Raw genomic sequence first — 17142 nt, 5'->3', positions numbered from 1 at the left:
TCTAAGTCCCACCCTACATACTCTACCATTTTCCCTTCAATTGATATCATAGGCAGTCTGCGACCGTCTTAAGTTGCTTCAAGATTAATTATTTTGCGCGCTATCTCCTCATCTACTCATGCACCCATTGTAAGCGATATCACTTATCAGTTCTAATCCTACAAGTCTAAAAGATCAGAGTATGTCGCATGCTTACTTGATTACTACTATCATATATCCTATGTTCCTACGGTCACAATCATGCGAATTCTTCTAAGTCAATCAAATTGGAAATCAAGTTAGGTACCTAGGTAAGCAGTTCCGACAACTCATAAGATATCCCTCTTGAAGTACTTGCGTGATACATGAAGTAGAATCCCTATGAAAGCCACCAAGCCACCATCATCAACTCATCACGCCTGCTCAATGCCACGAACCACCTCCCACCCCAGCTCCTGGATTTTCTCTATGCCTCAAATGGCAGCCCCCAGGCCACAGTGAATTGTTGTGGGCCCGGGGGGGCCGACCATTCCCCCTTTGCTCTGTGAGTGTTCCCCCTTGAAGAATCCTATAGCATAACCCTGGATGCCCAATACCCATCTTCCAAAAAGTCCCAAGAAACACCACATCGATCACGATTCGAATTGAGATCGGCCGTCAATGGGCACCTCGTTGCCCTTGTTGCTGCCCGGCCGGCCCCTAAGTCTCGGATGTATGCATTCAGGGGCCGGCGGGCGCTCGTGGAGCGCGGAGCGAATGAATCGCCCCCGCCAGGGGTGGGTGCTGTGAGGCGTACCGGGCGTGGGTGCACCCGAGGTTCGGCTCGCCTCTCTTGTCTCTAGTACATCGCTCTGGTGGTAACGTTAGTATGGTGCGAAGGCAAATGGAAGAGGAAGCGGGATCTACTTACGGAGAAGGCCCCGAGAGTAGGAGCAGCGAGGGCGGCGCCCCGTGAAGCAAGCAGTTTAACGTCTTTACTGAGGACGCGCTGAAGCCTTTTAACGTCTTGCCCAGGACGCACGGGAATTCCCCTGGGTGGAAAGCCATGCCGTAGTTGAGTTCGAGATACTTCGATATGCCGGGATTAGACATGTCGGGGCTAGTTGAAGGGGCCTGGGTTGGGTAGGTCTTTCCCAACCCCTATATCGTCTTCGTGCTTCTTCTGTAGGTGCCGTAGATTGCTCGCTTGTCGGTGAAGCTCGGAGAATACCTCAAGGTTCCCCAAGGCGGTCAGTATTACGCCAGTTGTAACACGGTCCCGCCTCGGCCTGTACTGATTCGGTGGGGTCCTGTGACTTGATCTTGATGGATGTGGTGGAATTCAAGGGAAATATGGAGGAGTTGGGTTGATTGGAGAGGTGGATGTGGGAGGTACTAGAGCAAGCACCCCCAGGCCCACATCCATCTCATCCCCTGAGGGCCGAGTACCACAACCAATTATTAGTAAGTTAGGCTCTCTAGCAGCCAGTGAAGCCTTTTAACGTCTTTGCTTAGGACGCACCCCGGCCCAACAAGACTTGTGACCCAAGGGAGGGCTAGATTCCCTCGAGGGGAGGGGGGGTACATGGGAGATGGGGTATTGGGGGTGAAGACCAAGTCCATGATTAGATGCTGCTGGGTTCGAACGGATCGCGAGCCTCATCTGCCGGCGGCGCTCTAGAGCTTCGGTGGCCCCGGTGGGCATAATTTAGGGGTAGTAGGAGCAGCAAGGGCGACGATAATTGCGTAAGCGGTGGTTTTTGCCGCATCAGCAGCATCGGCGGTGTTGGGGGTATCGGTAGCATCGGTAGCATCGGTGGCATAGGCGGCAGATGGTTGGATTAAACGTTGGAGTTGTTTCCGAGAGGAGTGCACCAGCTATCGTGTTTCTGTGACATGTCGACAAGAGAGGCCCTTGCCAAGGCAGCAGAGTTAGGATCATGGTTAGTTAAGGTCATGGATAGGGGTAACTTACTATCACCTCATGAGAGTGAGGCAGCTCATGGCGGCTAGTGAATGGATGTACTAGGGTCTATCAGCACGCGAGGAACCGGGGGACACAACTAGGAATGTCGGTGTACTTGATGGCGATGAGCTAAAAGATCAATGATACTTACTAGAGAAAGGATGCTTGAGGAAGAGGGGATCTACTATGGCTGGTATTCCGCGAGTGTTGGATTGGAATGTAATGAAGTGCCACAAGTGAAAAGGACAGAAGCCTAGTTAGGATATAATAAGTATGGATGATGGTTGAGGATATTATAAGTGTGGAAGATGATTGAGAGTATGATAAGTATGGATGATGATTGAGAGGAGTGAAGGATGAGTAGAATGAGAGGAGTGAAGATGGGAGATGGGCCGGTATTTATAGGAATAGGTGGAGGGAGAGAAAGTATATTTCCAGCCATGATTAGGAAAGGGGAACGGAGTGTTTAGATGACTAGAAGTCGTGAGTGTCCAACTGACCTACGTGCCTTCGGAACTAAACTGTGAACCTTCAAGAAATGTTAACCTTGAGAAGTCTCGATATGGGATATTAGGTCAGGAACGTGCTCAGGACATGTGTAGAACTCGTCATAAGGAAACCCCGATAGACGTTAGGGGTAGGCCGCAAGGGAACATGAGAAGGATAGGACGAACCCAGAAAGGAACTAGGAAAGATCGTGGGATAAAGACATAGGACGAAGGAAGTTTATCCTGTGTGATGAAGGAGATGAAAGATAGAATGGAAGTCAGGGGCTCACAAAGCGAATGGGATACTGCTTGCTCCTACAAGAAATCTGAGAAAGAACGACGAGACGTTAAGGGGTATGAGTGAGTTTTAGAAGCTTGGTGCTGTTGTGTGGTATTAGAGTGACAGAAACGGCGGAGGCAGGGGAAGTGACGATTGAACGTACCCCTACAGGATATGAAGGACACCAGGCAGACACCAGGCAGCTACGGAAGCAAAGAGTGTAGAGATATCATCTTGAACCATATTCAGTGGCGATGGGAGGGCCTAAGCAGGTACGAATACCAGTTGAATCAAGATTAGGGGAAGGCTCGGCGGCTAGCAGCCTCAGTCACCTCGCCCTGGCCAGGGAAAATACGACGAGTACCTACTTACGTTACAAATTGCCTGAAACTCTAAAGATACTCGAAAGCTCGATCTACGGGCTGAAGTGGCTCAGGAAAACGTAGCTATGGATGCTTAAGTTTTCTATGCAAGAAACTTAAGATTATGGATGATAGCTGTGAGAAATTAGAGCTACATGTGGTACATGTACATAATGTAGTTACTTACATGTATTTACATAGTACGAATGCACACTCCAAGCACAACAGGCAGCTAAATAGTATTCCAATATCATACTCAAGTCAAGGAGATTGGAGTAGCCCCATGATGCATACATAGGTACCCAGGTAGCTAGTAACATAACTGGACAGGTTCTATTAGGGATGGTCGTGACATACCTGGGTACTCATGGTTGAATCCCATGAGGAAGACTAAGAGTCGACGTAGTCTCATATTAAAATATGACCATTCATAGCCTTGTGCTAAAGTTCATGCCAAAATTGAATCGAACTATGAAAGGATTGGCGTAGAAAGGGGTTTGAGGCCTCATTCCGTCTACCTAGGTACGTATCATACATAGAAACATGAATGCTCTTAGGTTTGCCCTAGGAAAATGGCAGTCTCTGATGGTATCTTGCTCGCCATAAATCCCACCTGCTAAAGACATGTAAAGTGCTGGTTCACAAGAATCAGTAATGTTCTCCTTGCATGAAGGTACCTGGGTAGTAAAGCAATCAGGAAATCAGCTACTTTGATGACAGAAGATCCTGCTGTGAATTGACTCACATCATACTGAGGGAAGGGGGCAATGCGCCTGTTCCTTACTAGAAGAATGAGGTATCTGGGTACAACTCGCCTGACAACCCCTACGTTCGCCGTTACGGGAGGCGGTGACTTCCTTATTATTTAGAGTTTCGGAATTTAAGCTTTGCCCCACTCCGTTTCGGGTTACACGATCTATCACTAATGCGGGCGCTAGTCCTAATTGGGAAAGGTCAAGCGGACGGGGTCCGCTTTTGATCGCTCTTTCCCAAGGAGCGCATGTATCTTCTTGGTGGGTGAAGACTGGAGGTAGGAATATGAAGTACACAAGCAAATTGGGAGGCTGGGGGCTACCAATATTTTAAGATTTGACACGAACCTTCTCGGAAAGCATCAGAGGTAGATTGAAGTCATAAGGCAGCTTGCCATCTTGGTGAGAGAAGTAGCGAATCTTCAGAGCAAGGCGTGGGTAGGTACTTGGGGACTTGGGGACTTGGGGTAGATACTCCTGAATTTCCATGGTCGCTGCTTGAAGGTAATCTGGTTTGAGGATGCATTATTTGGAAGATCGTGAGTATCTTAGGAAGTGGGTTCTATGGACTTAGGTATGTCGGAGATTAGTGAGGGGATCGAAAAAGAAATACCGAAAGTGCTAGATACATGCGAAAAAGAAACTCCGAATTAAGCCACAGGCGTCACCATCTAGGATTCGCTTGTACTATCCCAGTTTCTGTAACTATGGGAGATGATCTGACATCGTTGGTGGTACCTAATCAAGCGACATTCGTATATAGAGGCTAGAAGATGCTTGGTAGCTATATTGAATACTAGAATGCACTACGAAGAAGCTATGATAGAAATCCTTAGCTATTGGTATCAAACACTCCGTAGAGAAGTGCCAATTCAAATCTTGCAATATTGCTAAAGTCACGTCGATTTTTGGCCCGAGGGAGGGTCGCGACATAGAGCGCACGTTGCTGTCTTACGTTATTAGCGAAGTAAAGCATTTGCGATGATTCTTTTCGGGGGAAAGCGAGATCCCGCTTAGTACTACCAGGTCCCCTCCTCCGGGATAGTAGGCGACATACAACCAAGCCCGATAATTTCAATGGATTGGCGAAGCGGCGTTTTCCGCGCCATAGGGTAGGCACTTGAGGCATCAATGCGTATGTATGTACTCGCGGAATCGGAAGCGAGGCATTTGATGTAGATGGCGTTGGAGCTCGGTCAAAGAGGAACTCCGAACGAATATTCCCGCGGAATAACGTAGAAAAAAAAGAGGAAAATGACGATATGCAACTACCTCCGGTGTATGAATGCGACTGTAGTGACATGCTTGGCTGGCGGTCGTTCCGAGGTTCAATCTCGTGTGTACGTCTTCTCTAAGGAGGCGTCCTTGTTCGGACCTTGAATAGTACTTCTGCACACTTCCCTCATATTAAAATGATTTATCTAGGTTTATTTTATCTGTTATTTTGTATGGAATTGATAGGTCGGGAAACTGGAAAAAGACCGCCGATTGGCGAATTGACCTGATGGTTTAGGGGCCACCACTAAAGCGATGCCTCGAAACTGTGCTAAATGGAAGTTCAGAGGAGAAAGCGGGATATCTTTCCCACAGCCAATTATCCGTGCCATTAGGCCTGATGATTACAATTACGCTTCGTACGCTTCGTCCATACCATAAACCATAAGGTTCATGAAATACAACCACCGTATTGCCCGCAGAAGCAAGATATGTGTATATTTTACAGTGTTGATCGTATATACGGCGAGAACTCTAAGACCCTAGGCGCCCATATTCGCGTCTACAGGTCTTGGTAGATGGCCTCTGATAATAGGTAGCAGTAAGCCGGACTCGCGTGGTCGCAAACCTGCTAGCTTGCTGGTCTCTCTCAACCACACCCCTCCACAGGATTCCCCCTTTCCAGATTCCCTTATTGAATAACTTCATATTCCCTCTAGTCATAATAACCTCCCACTCCACCCCCGACCTATCTCCCCTTCAAACACATATCTCCCCTCTCACCCTACCGCGGCATAGCCTTCTCCAACCAAAACCCCGGCTCGGGGCGTCTCTCAGCACGCATCTCCTCGGGCGTCAACGCACGCTCAACCTCCTTCACCTTAACCAATTCCTTAACTTTCATTATCATACCCGCGGATTGCGGGGATACCGGGTGAAACACCGTTTGTGAACGCTTGCGAAGACCGAGGGCTGCTAGGACGCCGCGGGTTCGTTCTGGAAGACCGATGGATGAGCGGTGCAGGGTTATTCGGAAGAATGACATTTTGGGAGTAGTTTAGGATGTGTGTTCTGCTTCTTGACTTCTGCCTCTATGTCTGGTGTGGGTAGGTTGGTCGATTCGAATTGGAACAGATCGATTCGAGGACTAGTGGTAGGTTCGAAGGTGCCCTAGGCGATATGATCGTCTAATCGAGCGAAATAGGTGACTGTTTGATCTGTTCGCCTGATCGGCCGGGAGGTCTGTAGTTATACCCTTCCCCGCGTAAATCGGTCACCGTCTCGACTATTCGCAAGCTGTTAGTTGAGGGCTATTAATTTTTGAAAATGTCGTTGGGTAGCTAGACTGGTGGGATTGCCGGTCGGAAGTAATTTGTACGATTAGCAAAGACACCACATACGCTTTATTAATTAATTGACCCGACACTGTAATCACCCCCTCGTTGATATGGCTTTGCGAATCGGATCTCGAAATCGTCCTTTTTCTATTTTATTGCGAAGTCAAACGACAACCAACTTTTAAGTGGGGCAGAAATTGGCTGAGTTAATGGATTTGCTTATCTAATCAGGACCCTTAGACCCTTACCTATGTACAGTAGGTACCTCATAAGTTGACATACTTGAGCTTGATGACCTTCATGAACAACGTTCTAGTTTCAATATTTTAAAAATCTATATTCTTTCTATTTTGTTAATAAAATAGAAGAATTACACATTGATATACCACATCACAGCGGCACCAAAAGGTTGAATTGCGGGATTACCTAAACTCTTATGCAACCAATTAAGCTTATCGCAAATGACATCTTCAGGACCGATTTGGAAAGTCGTCACGAGTCTATTGTTTCTATTCGCAATTTGTAGCATCTAAAAGAAGTAACAAGTTTATACGACTGGTATTTTGCTTGAATCATGCGCCGACTAAACGTCCCATAGGACTCCCATGTTAAATCTTTTTCATACAAATCAGTAGACACAGCTGAATTCTAAAGGTTACCACCTCCGTTCCAGTCCAAGTTCTTGAAAAGCAAGATCCGTGTTTCCCATTTTCTGGAGCTAAATCGCGAAGGAATGCCTCTAAGTACGCCTCGGAATGCCATATCCGTCTATTTATTTCACAGAAACCTCCACTCTAGCCTCACCCACCGGTCCAGTGTTCGACAGAGTCGGGAGCAGGTAAGTAATGTCATCCCAAGGATGTCTGTACAAGCTGGTGCGTAGTCTCTTCTGGTCGAGGTAGTGAGCGATCAGACCGATGCTGCGACCCAATACGAAAAGACCGTTTAGGACACCCATCTTCATGTAGTCCTCAGCTTCTTCTTGGCTGAAAGCGCCGCAGCTCCTCATCAAGTCAACGAAGCAAACGGCAACACAACCGTCGACGTTGAGGATAAGGTTGTCCTTCTTGGAGGTGGTAACAGTCTCCACAGCCAATGCGTAGTCCAAAAGCTTGTGGCTAGGGAACTTGGCTAGGACGTATTCCTTGACCAACTCGACACGAAGATCCGGGTTGTTACGCGACTTGATACGGTGGCCAATACCAGGGATGAGCTTGTTTTGCTTGCGCATGCTGTCGACGAATTCACGGGGGCTAAGACCGTTGTCGGCAGCCTTGGTGAACTCCTCGGCGGCACCATCAAGAGCACCACCGAATCGGGAACCAATGGTCAAGAGACCAGAGACCAAAGAGCTGATAAGATCCTTACCAGCTCGGGTAGTGATGATAGTGTTCATGGCACCAGAGACCGCAGGACCGTGGTCAGCTGTAAGCATGAGAACCATCTCAAGGAACTTGGAGGCGTAGTCGGGCAGACGGCGGCGGAACCATAAGAGAGACATGACACCACCAATACCGATATCCTCTCTGAAAACGTCCGAGATGGGCATACCAGCGTACAGGAGTTCCTGGCCACGGTCATCGGAGATAGTGGAGATGAAGGCAGCAGGCTTTCGGATGAGACCAAGCTCCTGGGCCCATGAGTAGTCGATGGGGATCTTGGGAACGACGGGCTCGGGTTGGGGAATGATGGTCTTGTCCTGAACAAGCTTCTGGTAGACCTGGGCAAGAACCTGGGGAAGGTCCTCGAAGGTCTCGGGGACGTGGATACCAGCCTCCTTCATCTTCTTGTTCTTCATGGCAGCTGTCTCAAGCTGGGAGTTGGCGAAGGAACCAGCGTGACCGAATTGGACCTCGGTCTTGAACATGCTTGCGCAAGTACCGATAGCCCATGCGACAATGGGCTTAGTAATAACACCTTGCTTCACGGCATCAATGACCTTGTATTCCTCGACACCACCGACTTCACCCAATAACAAGAGAATCTTGCATTCGGGGTCGGCCTGGTATCTCAGCATGTGGTCAATGAATGTGGTTCCCGGGTATCTGTCACCACCAATGGCAATACCCTCGTACACACCGTCGGTGTTTTGCGAGATGATGTTGTTCAACTCGTTGGACATACCACCGGACTTGGAGACGTAACCGACTGAACCCTTGCGGTAAAGCTTGGAGGCAACAATGTTGTCCATCATACCACCAGTGTTACCAATCTTGAAGCTACCGGGCTTGATACCACCAACAGTGGCGGGGCCAATGATGGTGACGCCCTTTTGCCGCGCGACATGGGCAATTTCTCGCGCACGCTACGTTGTACAAATGTCAGCATAATCTATAGTACCCCAACGTGTTGGGGCAGCTTATCATGGTTGCTTACTCGTTCAGGGACACCTTCTGCGATAATGGCGATAGTCTTGATTTGAGGGAATTGCATCAATTCCATAGTAGATTGGTAGACACTTCGCGAGGAAGCAAAGTTGACTACTACGTCGACATCAGGGTGCTTGGCCACTGCCTTAGCCGTCTCCTGGTAAACCGGGAGAAGAGTCTCGCTGGTTCCCCAGTACATCTTGCTGACGAACTGACCACCGAATGTGTAGATGATGCCGGCGACTGAGGGGGTAGGTCGCTTGCAGATGAAGTCGAAGTCCAGCATACCCTGGACGGCTCGATTCTGTAGACCGTAGACGAAACATCTCGTCTTGCTGTTGAAGATGGCATGGGCGGGGAGAGGGCTTAGGGGTCGGCTGGGAGCTGCGAAGCGGGTGATGTTGTCGTTAGCGGACAACCCGCCACTCGCGGCGCCATTGACACCGTTGGTCGAAGACATCGTGGTGGTGGTGAATTGTGAATTTCGCAAAATTTCTCTAGAAGTTGATAAGAATTGAAAGTTAGCTTGGGGATGCTGTCATAATCTTGTTTTTGACACAGGCCATGAAGGATGCAGCTTCACGAATGGAGCATAAACTATTAACACGAATTTAGGAATTTAGGGCCAGGACGAGGCGGTGCAATTGGGCTTTCCTAGTAGTTTTCTAGAAATCCAAACGACCCGAGTCCATTGCTATATTCGAAGGATTTAGGAAGCCCTGCCAGCACCGGAGCTGAACAAAAGCAGTCGAATCTGACCACCGTAGGATCGGACCAACATGGCTGGCGCTGCGAATAATAGACCCTAAGGAATAGTGCCTGGAAGATGGAATATGGAATATGGGGAAAGGAAAGGAATTGGTTTCAATCCGACATACCTCGGAACGGATTAAGGATTCAGTCGACCACCTTGAAATCTAGTCGCACCGGATACTATTCAAAGTATTAGATGAGGTTGCGAACACGATGTGAATGGCAGCGTCGCAAAAGAGAACGAGGGAGAGTATGTGCAATTGAAGGTGTAAGATAGTGGGAGGAAAGCGGGAGGGGACGTTTTTGGTGAGCTTTGACATTAATGGGGATTATTTTTGCTTGGGTAAGGAAATAAAGTGAGCGAACCCAGCTCGATATGATCCAGTAGGTACGACCCACCCCCAGCGAATGCTTAGGTGCTCTCTCCAGGCTTTCTAGGCTCAGCAAGAACACCACAAAAACGCTCTAAAAACGTGCTTCTTTTTAGAAGGTTAAGGTTGTAATAACACACTAAACATAACTGAGACGTTGATAATGAATTGGATAACTGTAAAATTATACGTACCAGGTTATTTTGATTAGTATCAAAATTATAAAGATAGAGAAATGGGAAAAAAAAGTAGTAATGGCAATTGAATTGCTTCCTCTCTTTTTTTTTTTTTTTTCTTCTTTCCCGTTTCTCTGCGGCGGAATAATTTTTTTGTGGTTGCTATCGCGACGTAAAAGAATCCACAAGAATGTCCGGTAAAAAAAAAGGTCTCGATCGGATTAGTTGGGGTAAATTTTATGAGTTCGTTGAATTGAATTGGGACCCCTTTTTCTTTGCCAGCGTCGACGGGCTGCAAACTATTTTGTCGGTGTTGCCCTGTTGGTCTAAATGTGGTACATTCTTTGGGCAATTTTTGGCTTCGAACCGTCTATGGCCCTGTTGATCCTGCACAATCCTGCTCTATTGTTGACGAGGGGTGGACAAGGTGGGCATAGTGGGCTTTGGAGGGGCATTAACTGGTTGGGCGGTACCAGGATTGTATCCCACCCCACCCCACCAGCCCGCCAGCCCACCTCAGCATCGAGCATACTGACATATCGAAGAGGTAAGGAAGTACCTGGCTGATGTTTCCCGTCCCCGCTCGTTTTCGGCCCCATAATCTCATTTTCGCGTACCGGTACCTCGGGCCTTAACACATCAGCTTTCTAATATCGAACCCTCCATCAACAATCGATGTGGATGTACATCTCGTCTCATTCATCTCACATCATCCTACCTGAAGAAACAGCACGGGTGAGTCGGCTTCTTCTCATCTTCTTCCATATCCATATCAGCAAAATGTTGTGTATCAATAACCGTGAGGTATAAGACGGCAATTAAACCAAAACAAAACCCACGATAGTCATTAAAAACTATTGGGAAAAATTGAAACAATATCAAACCCGGACTCTCATCAAGTCTCGTCTTGGGATGGCTTACCAACTACAGCAATTCTTCGTACCACCTTCAACTCGAATGTGATCTGCTGTAACCCCCCTTAATGATCGGCCCACCCCTACTGCTATGTTATCCGGAGAATAACAAGTAAGAGCGTCGTCAATTGGCATATTGGCATATTGTCATCCATGGATATTTTTGCCGGATAGTCCCCAGTATCCAACTCCGAAGCACCTGAGCACAGTTGGATCACGGAAGTTTCTCTCTTTGTGCGACATCCCACGGCCGCTAGCTACCTAGGTAGCAACCCTTGGATGTGACTAAGATAATAGGATGTAATATCGATGGGTATTCGCATCATCAATTACTCCGTATTTAGATACTCGCCGCCTGCACTAGCAATGGGATCTAGGGGATCTAGGACGATTAAACGCTTCCAACCCAATCGAATGCTAGCATAGCATTAACTTATGCTATGCTGTGCCTCGAAATAAGCCGAACGATAAGCCTGATTTGCCAATAATAATAATTCAGGATCGGTCCAGGCCTTGATAGGTAGGAGGATGTATTATGTAAGATCTGGCCGAAGAACAACGATGAGGATGACGACCGATACTACTATACTACGCTACACTAGTAGGTAGTACTATAGTATGTATCTCGGAAGTTGCTGCTTCAGGAAGTCAGGCTCATTTATTCTAAATGATAGCGGGATGTTTCAATGATCTGAGGGTTATCTTTTCAATAGTGAATCTTCCTAATTGAAAAGGAGGCGTACGTGTACGGCTGCGTTGATGTCTCAAATTGGCAGTATAGTGTAGCGTAGGTAGCGTGCGTAGCGTGTTAACGTTGTAATAAGTGAGATAAGAAAAGAGAGAAAGGCATGGAGATAAAGTGGGATAGGTACCGCTGCAGGTACCTTGGTATGAAAGTACCTGACTATACTCGTGTGGATACTGGTGTTGGATGTTGGTGTTGGGGTACCAGTACATCATATCCTCCGGTTGCTGACGGGACCACCAGGGTCTCCCCAAAGGTTTTGATGTGATAGCGTCTCCCCGTACACTACCATCGTTTAGCGCCCCTCCAAAACTCAATTCGAGTATCCACACGCACCAAAACGCACCAAAAGGTGGCATGTCCATGTAGAGTTTAGTTGGGTGCAGCCACAGCGATACCTTAGCCTTGTGCCGAAAAAAAAGTTGAAATGTCGGGTAGTTTTCCAGGGGTCTTGGGAGTAAGAAAGGGAAAGAAGCACAGAAAAAAAAAGAGGGAACCGGACCTGGACCTAAGACTGGTGGGAGCTTCGTTGCTGCACCACCTCCACTAACTGAACCACCACCGCACCGCATCTCTCAAGAATTTCTAATTCTTGTTGTTGACATTGTCGCCTTTGCCAATTCAATTTCTCTTAATTTTCTCGTTTGAATCGGAATTTCGAAAATCCCACATTCGAGAGAGATTCAATTGCGAAAGAAAAGGTAAGCAAGGAATAATAATAAAAAAGAAGAAAATAGAGGAAGAGGTGGGCATTGCTCAATCCCTCACTCCCATAGGGCCTGGTCGTTGGCACCAAATCCTACATGTATCCTCGCCTTTCAGCTCCGGACCTTGATAATCCAAATTTGGTCACTTCCTCTTCCACACTTGTGATTCCAACTTGGAATTATAGAAAAGAATACAATTGCTGATTTTCCCTGTTTCCTAGCAACGATTAACAAAGGACGGAACTCAACACATACCTCTCTCGCATCATAACTTTTTCCCCTCACCACCACAAGAATGTCCGCCAAGTCTATTTTCGAGGCCGACGGCAAGGCCATTCTCAACTACCACCTTACTCGTGCTCCCGTTATCAAGCCGAGTCCTCTTCCCAAGCCGACCACGCACAACCCCCCGCCGAGATTAGCCTCGCTCTACTTCCCCGAGGACGCTGATGTCAACGCGGTGCTAAACCAAGCCGAAATCACCTACCCGTGGCTGCTTCACGCCGGCGCCAAGTTCGTTGCGAAGCCTGACCAGCTGATCAAGCGACGAGGCAAGAGCGGTCTTCTTGCTCTGAACAAGACCTGGCCCGAGGCGAAGGCTTGGGTTGCTGAGCGTGCGGGTAAGGTGCAGAAGGTAGAGCACACAGAAGGTGCTCTGCGCCAGTTCCTCGTCGAGCCTTTCGTGCCTCACCCGGAAGGTACCGAATACTATATCAACATAAATTCAGTCCGAGATGTAAGTGCAGCTTTTTTCCTTTTTATGAATGCATATGCGTTGTTTTGTCGAGCTTTGATTTATGCCCGATGCATTCCCCCTCGTCGGTCAAATGGTTTAGTCGCGGTTGGCCCCCAATATGGGGTAAAATGTCCGTGCAACTCATGGAGACGAAGACGACGAAAAGGAATAAAAACAAAATTTGGAGTGGAAAAGGGAAGAATGCGATATGTTTTGCAGCAAGTTCGGATGGGGGTGATGTGTTCTTATCTCGAGGAATGTGTGCACCCGACTGGTAGCTGCCGCGTTTTTTATTCGATTCGGGAGTTCAAGACCGATCCGGTGCTCACGGGCGAACGGAGGCTAAACCACATGCACTTCTGTTGCATCCACTTTCACCCACTTGCCGCAACCATACAATCGCAGAGTTACCCCTAGATCACTATCAACAGCCAATCATTTACAAAATATTGAATACTGTTTACTGACTTTGCATCGAAATTTGATAGGGCGACTGGATTCTATTCACCCACGAGGGTGGTGTTGATGTTGGTGATGTCGATGCTAAGGCCGAGAAGCTCCTCATCCCTGTCGACCTTTCACAATATCCCTCCAACGAGGAGATCGCCAACACGTTGTTGAAGAAGGTTCCCCAGGGTGTTCACAATGTTCTGGTTGACTTCATCACCCGCTTGTACGCCGTCTACGTGGACTGCCAGTTCACCTACCTTGAGATCAACCCCTTAGTCGTCATCCCCAACGCCGACGCCACCTCCGCTGATGTCTTCTTCCTCGATCTTGCTGCTAAGTTAGATCAAACTGCCGACTTTGAGTGCGGTGTCAAATGGGCTATTGCGCGATCCCCTGCTAACCTTGGTATCACCGCTGTCTCGAGCGCGGGTGACAAGGTTAGCGTCGATGCTGGCCCACCGATGGAGTTCCCTGCTCCTTTCGGCCGTGAGCTATCTAAGGAGGAAGCCTACATTGCTGAGCTGGATGCTAAGACTGGTGCTTCCTTGAAGCTTACCGTACTAAACCCCAACGGTCGCATCTGGACTTTGGTTGCTGGTGGTGGTGCCTCCGTCGTCTACGCCGATGCCATCGCATCTGCTGGTTTCGCTGACGACCTCGCCAACTACGGTGAATATTCCGGTGCTCCTACTGAATCTCAAACATACTACTACGCCCGAACCGTATTGGACCTGATGCTCCGCGCTCCCATGAGCCCCAAGGGCAAGGTTCTGTTCATCGGTGGTGGTATTGCCAACTTCACAAACGTCGCTTCCACATTCAAGGGTGTCATCCGGGCACTCCGAGAATACGCCAAGCAACTTAACGAGCACAACGTCCAAATTTGGGTGCGTCGTGCTGGTCCCAACTACCAGGAGGGTCTTAAGAACATGAAGGCCGCCACGCAAGAACTCGGCCTAAACGCCAAGATCTTCGGCCCTGAGATACACGTTTCCGGTATCGTCCCTCTTGCGCTCGTCCCTGGCCGATGGGAAGAGAGCAAGCTCCAAGAATTCCAGGGTTAAGCGCCATTTGAGTTGTATAAGTCATATTCCCCTGCTTACTTAGGTGTAACGGACGTGCAAATATCGCAATGACGGAATGGTTTTATAGGTGGCTACCTAGTCGCGGTTATGTACACTGAAAATTAAAGATTTAGATCTAGTTAACCTAGGCCTTGATCATTTGAGCATGGAGCCAGAATGGGTGGCTAGTTCAGCTAGTTATAGAGGCGTCTTCAAGAGAAAAATAAAATAGAGTGGCGTCATTTCTGCCTTCCTTTACTTCTGCCTACTTGCGATCAATCATGAACAACTTGAATGTTCTATTCAGTAAATACTAGAATGTCACCTACGTGAGCTTGTTAGTGAGTGGCACATATGACATATCTTCTTTTCAGTCCTCAAAATACGACCGATCTTTACACTGAACGCTACAATCTCACATTGATACGTCTATAATGGCCACAGGCATTACTTCAACCTACAAGTCATCAAACACCATACCATCATAACAACAAAGCTCCAAAAGTTACACGCTATATTATGATGCGACTACGTACCTGGTTACCTCAGGTAGTACCAAAAAGCAAAATGCAAAAAAACGCCATGGTTGTGAAAATTCTCAACACACCTAGCAGACCTTTACCCCGCCTATAAAACACGTTCCCAGTTCATATACATAATAAGAGACGACGCCGACCTACAGCATCAACACTCCGAACACCAGCGCGATACTCATCGAAAATACACCTATCGCTGCGCCCGTCGCGGGTCCGCAGTGATCGTGTCTGGCTTCGGATTTCGTGTTCGGGGTTCCTGCGCCTGTAGATGAGGGCGAGGGAGAGGGTGAGGATGTAGGTTGATTTGGAACGCTTGTGGGTGACTGCACTGAACAAGAACCAGCACCGCCGATTTTGCTCCCGATATTCGCGACTACGGCTTCCGAATCTCGTAGTGAAATACTGGCTATCCCGATACTGGCAACTTGAATCGCATGTCCGTTATCCGCGACCGTCATCGGTGTGCCGTTGGGGTCGTGCTCGAAGCTTAGACCGTTCCATGTCGTATTCGATTTCGCGTCCGCGCCGGAGTTCGATAGATAAGAAAGATATAACGCTTTACCGGCGAGGGAAGGGGGGAGTTGTAGTTGGACTGTGGTGGTGTCCCGCTGTGCTTGTGTGGAGTTGGCTATTTTACCGTTGATAATGACGACCGAGGCGAGGGTCTGGTTTGCGTATACCGGGTACGCTCTGATATAATCTTGGTACCCAGACGGGATCTGCGTGGGCTGGAGCTGCGCGACGGAGACTTGGCTAGGGCAGGAGGATCCGATTACTTGGTCGAACGCCGCGATACCATAGTAGAGTGGTCGCACGTGCGGTTGTTGCCCGTACATAGCGATGGGCTGCCACGCGCTGGCGTTCGAATTGTCCGTCATGTGGAAGCCGATCGAAGTGATGTTGAGACTCGCGGTGTAGAGAAGGAAATTCAAAGTCCAGATCGCGGCGCCGAAGACATCGGTTACACCTTCCAAGCCGATAGGCCCGACGACACCCATTTCGCGCAATGCGTAGGAGTATGAGGTTTGCTGCGCTTGGCTGACTTGTTGTGCCCACGCTGCGAATTGGTCCTCGGTTGTGTGGAGATTCACGAGGTGTTCTAGGGATACTGGGTACCCTGAGATTGTCAATCTGGAAATCTGTACCTATTGTGGATGCGGTAGCGGCGGCTTCGAAGAAGTCACTTGTCATGTTGCGGGGCTGAAGGACCTGTTTGTATATCGCGGAGGCTCTGTCCAGCCACTGTTGGGTGCACACTTTTCCTCCCCAGCTACCGGTCTGAAATTCGTTTTGTAAGTACAGATCTGGCTCGTTACCTATCTCGAATGAGGTAATGGTCAGATTTGAACATTTGGAAAGAACTTGTTTCGCCATCGTCGTGATCTGGTCGATATAATCGCTCTGTTCATACGCTAAATTTAATCCCCAGGTGACGGTGGCTCCTTTTGGGAACCGGTTTGCCGCTTCGAAAAACCGAGGCCCGATCAACATACTATCAGGCTTGAAGGCTCCCTGTCCAGCCGGGGCTTGATTCTTATTCCACGCCCAATCACTTTGACTTTCCCTGTAGATCATATAGTCCTGAGTATTCCCTCCGATTCGAATATGAGGCGGTTTTCCCGCATACCCTGCGAGGTTATTAAGGAGGTTGAGGGTGACATTGTTTGTTTTCTCTTCACCCATAAATGAAAATAGGTTCGAGGGCTCTATGCCGAAACCTGCAAATGCGGGATCTATCTGCATAGAAACACCCTTGGGAGGACTTGCTGAAGGTTCAAGCTTGATGACGTCCTCTGTAGCTGCAAGAGCAGCGCAAAATAGCAGGCGAAAAACAATCCTGATGCTGGTTAACCACATTATGGTTCCGTGTTTATGCATGAAGACAACAAAAAGAGTGATGGAGCAAATTGAGATACTGCACTGCAAAATAAAGAATGAGGAAGATAGTAAGATATCTAACAAC

General features: G+C 48.3%; 4 protein-coding genes across 4 annotated transcripts; 1 reads left to right on the top strand and 3 right to left on the bottom strand.

The window, feature by feature from the left end:
* Positions 1-5201: 5201 nt before the first annotated feature.
* On the bottom strand, positions 5202-6600 carry F4822DRAFT_404748 (ribosomal protein L30p/L7e-domain-containing protein). Its single transcript, XM_051458233.1, has one exon. It carries the CDS (start codon positions 6064-6066, stop codon positions 5806-5808), a length of 261 nt encoding a protein of 86 aa, XP_051314806.1. The 5' UTR covers positions 6067-6600; the 3' UTR covers positions 5202-5805.
* A 530-nt stretch (positions 6601-7130) lies between these two features.
* On the bottom strand, positions 7131-9187 carry F4822DRAFT_437454 (citrate synthase; the record flags this gene model as incomplete). Its single annotated transcript, XM_051462415.1, has 2 exons — positions 7131-8663; positions 8735-9187. 2 exons carry the CDS (start codon positions 9185-9187, stop codon positions 7131-7133), a joined length of 1986 nt encoding a protein of 661 aa, XP_051314805.1.
* Positions 9188-12473: 3286 nt separating this feature from the next.
* Positions 12474-15006, top strand: F4822DRAFT_266938 (uncharacterized protein). The gene is made up of 2 exons (XM_051454643.1): positions 12474-13129; positions 13618-15006. The coding sequence occupies exons 1-2, from the start codon at positions 12689-12691 to the stop codon at positions 14641-14643; spliced, it is 1467 nt and encodes a 488-aa protein (XP_051314804.1). The 5' UTR covers positions 12474-12688; the 3' UTR covers positions 14644-15006.
* Positions 15007-15188: 182 nt separating this feature from the next.
* On the bottom strand, positions 15189-17036 carry F4822DRAFT_429642 (uncharacterized protein; the record flags this gene model as incomplete). The annotated part of the gene is made up of 3 exons (XM_051461139.1): positions 15189-15270; positions 15324-16296; positions 16325-17036. The coding sequence occupies 3 exons, from the start codon at positions 17034-17036 to the stop codon at positions 15189-15191; spliced, it is 1767 nt and encodes a 588-aa protein (XP_051314803.1).
* Positions 17037-17142: the final 106 nt, after the last annotated feature.

The sequence above is a fragment of the Hypoxylon trugodes genome (assembly GCF_022578975.1).
Source record: "Hypoxylon trugodes strain CBS 135444 unplaced genomic scaffold F4822scaffold_5, whole genome shotgun sequence".
Classification (NCBI taxonomy): Eukaryota; Fungi; Ascomycota; class Sordariomycetes; order Xylariales; family Hypoxylaceae; genus Hypoxylon; species Hypoxylon trugodes.
Note: the sequence above shows the minus strand (reverse complement) of the source record. Positions and strands in the feature narration are given on the sequence as shown.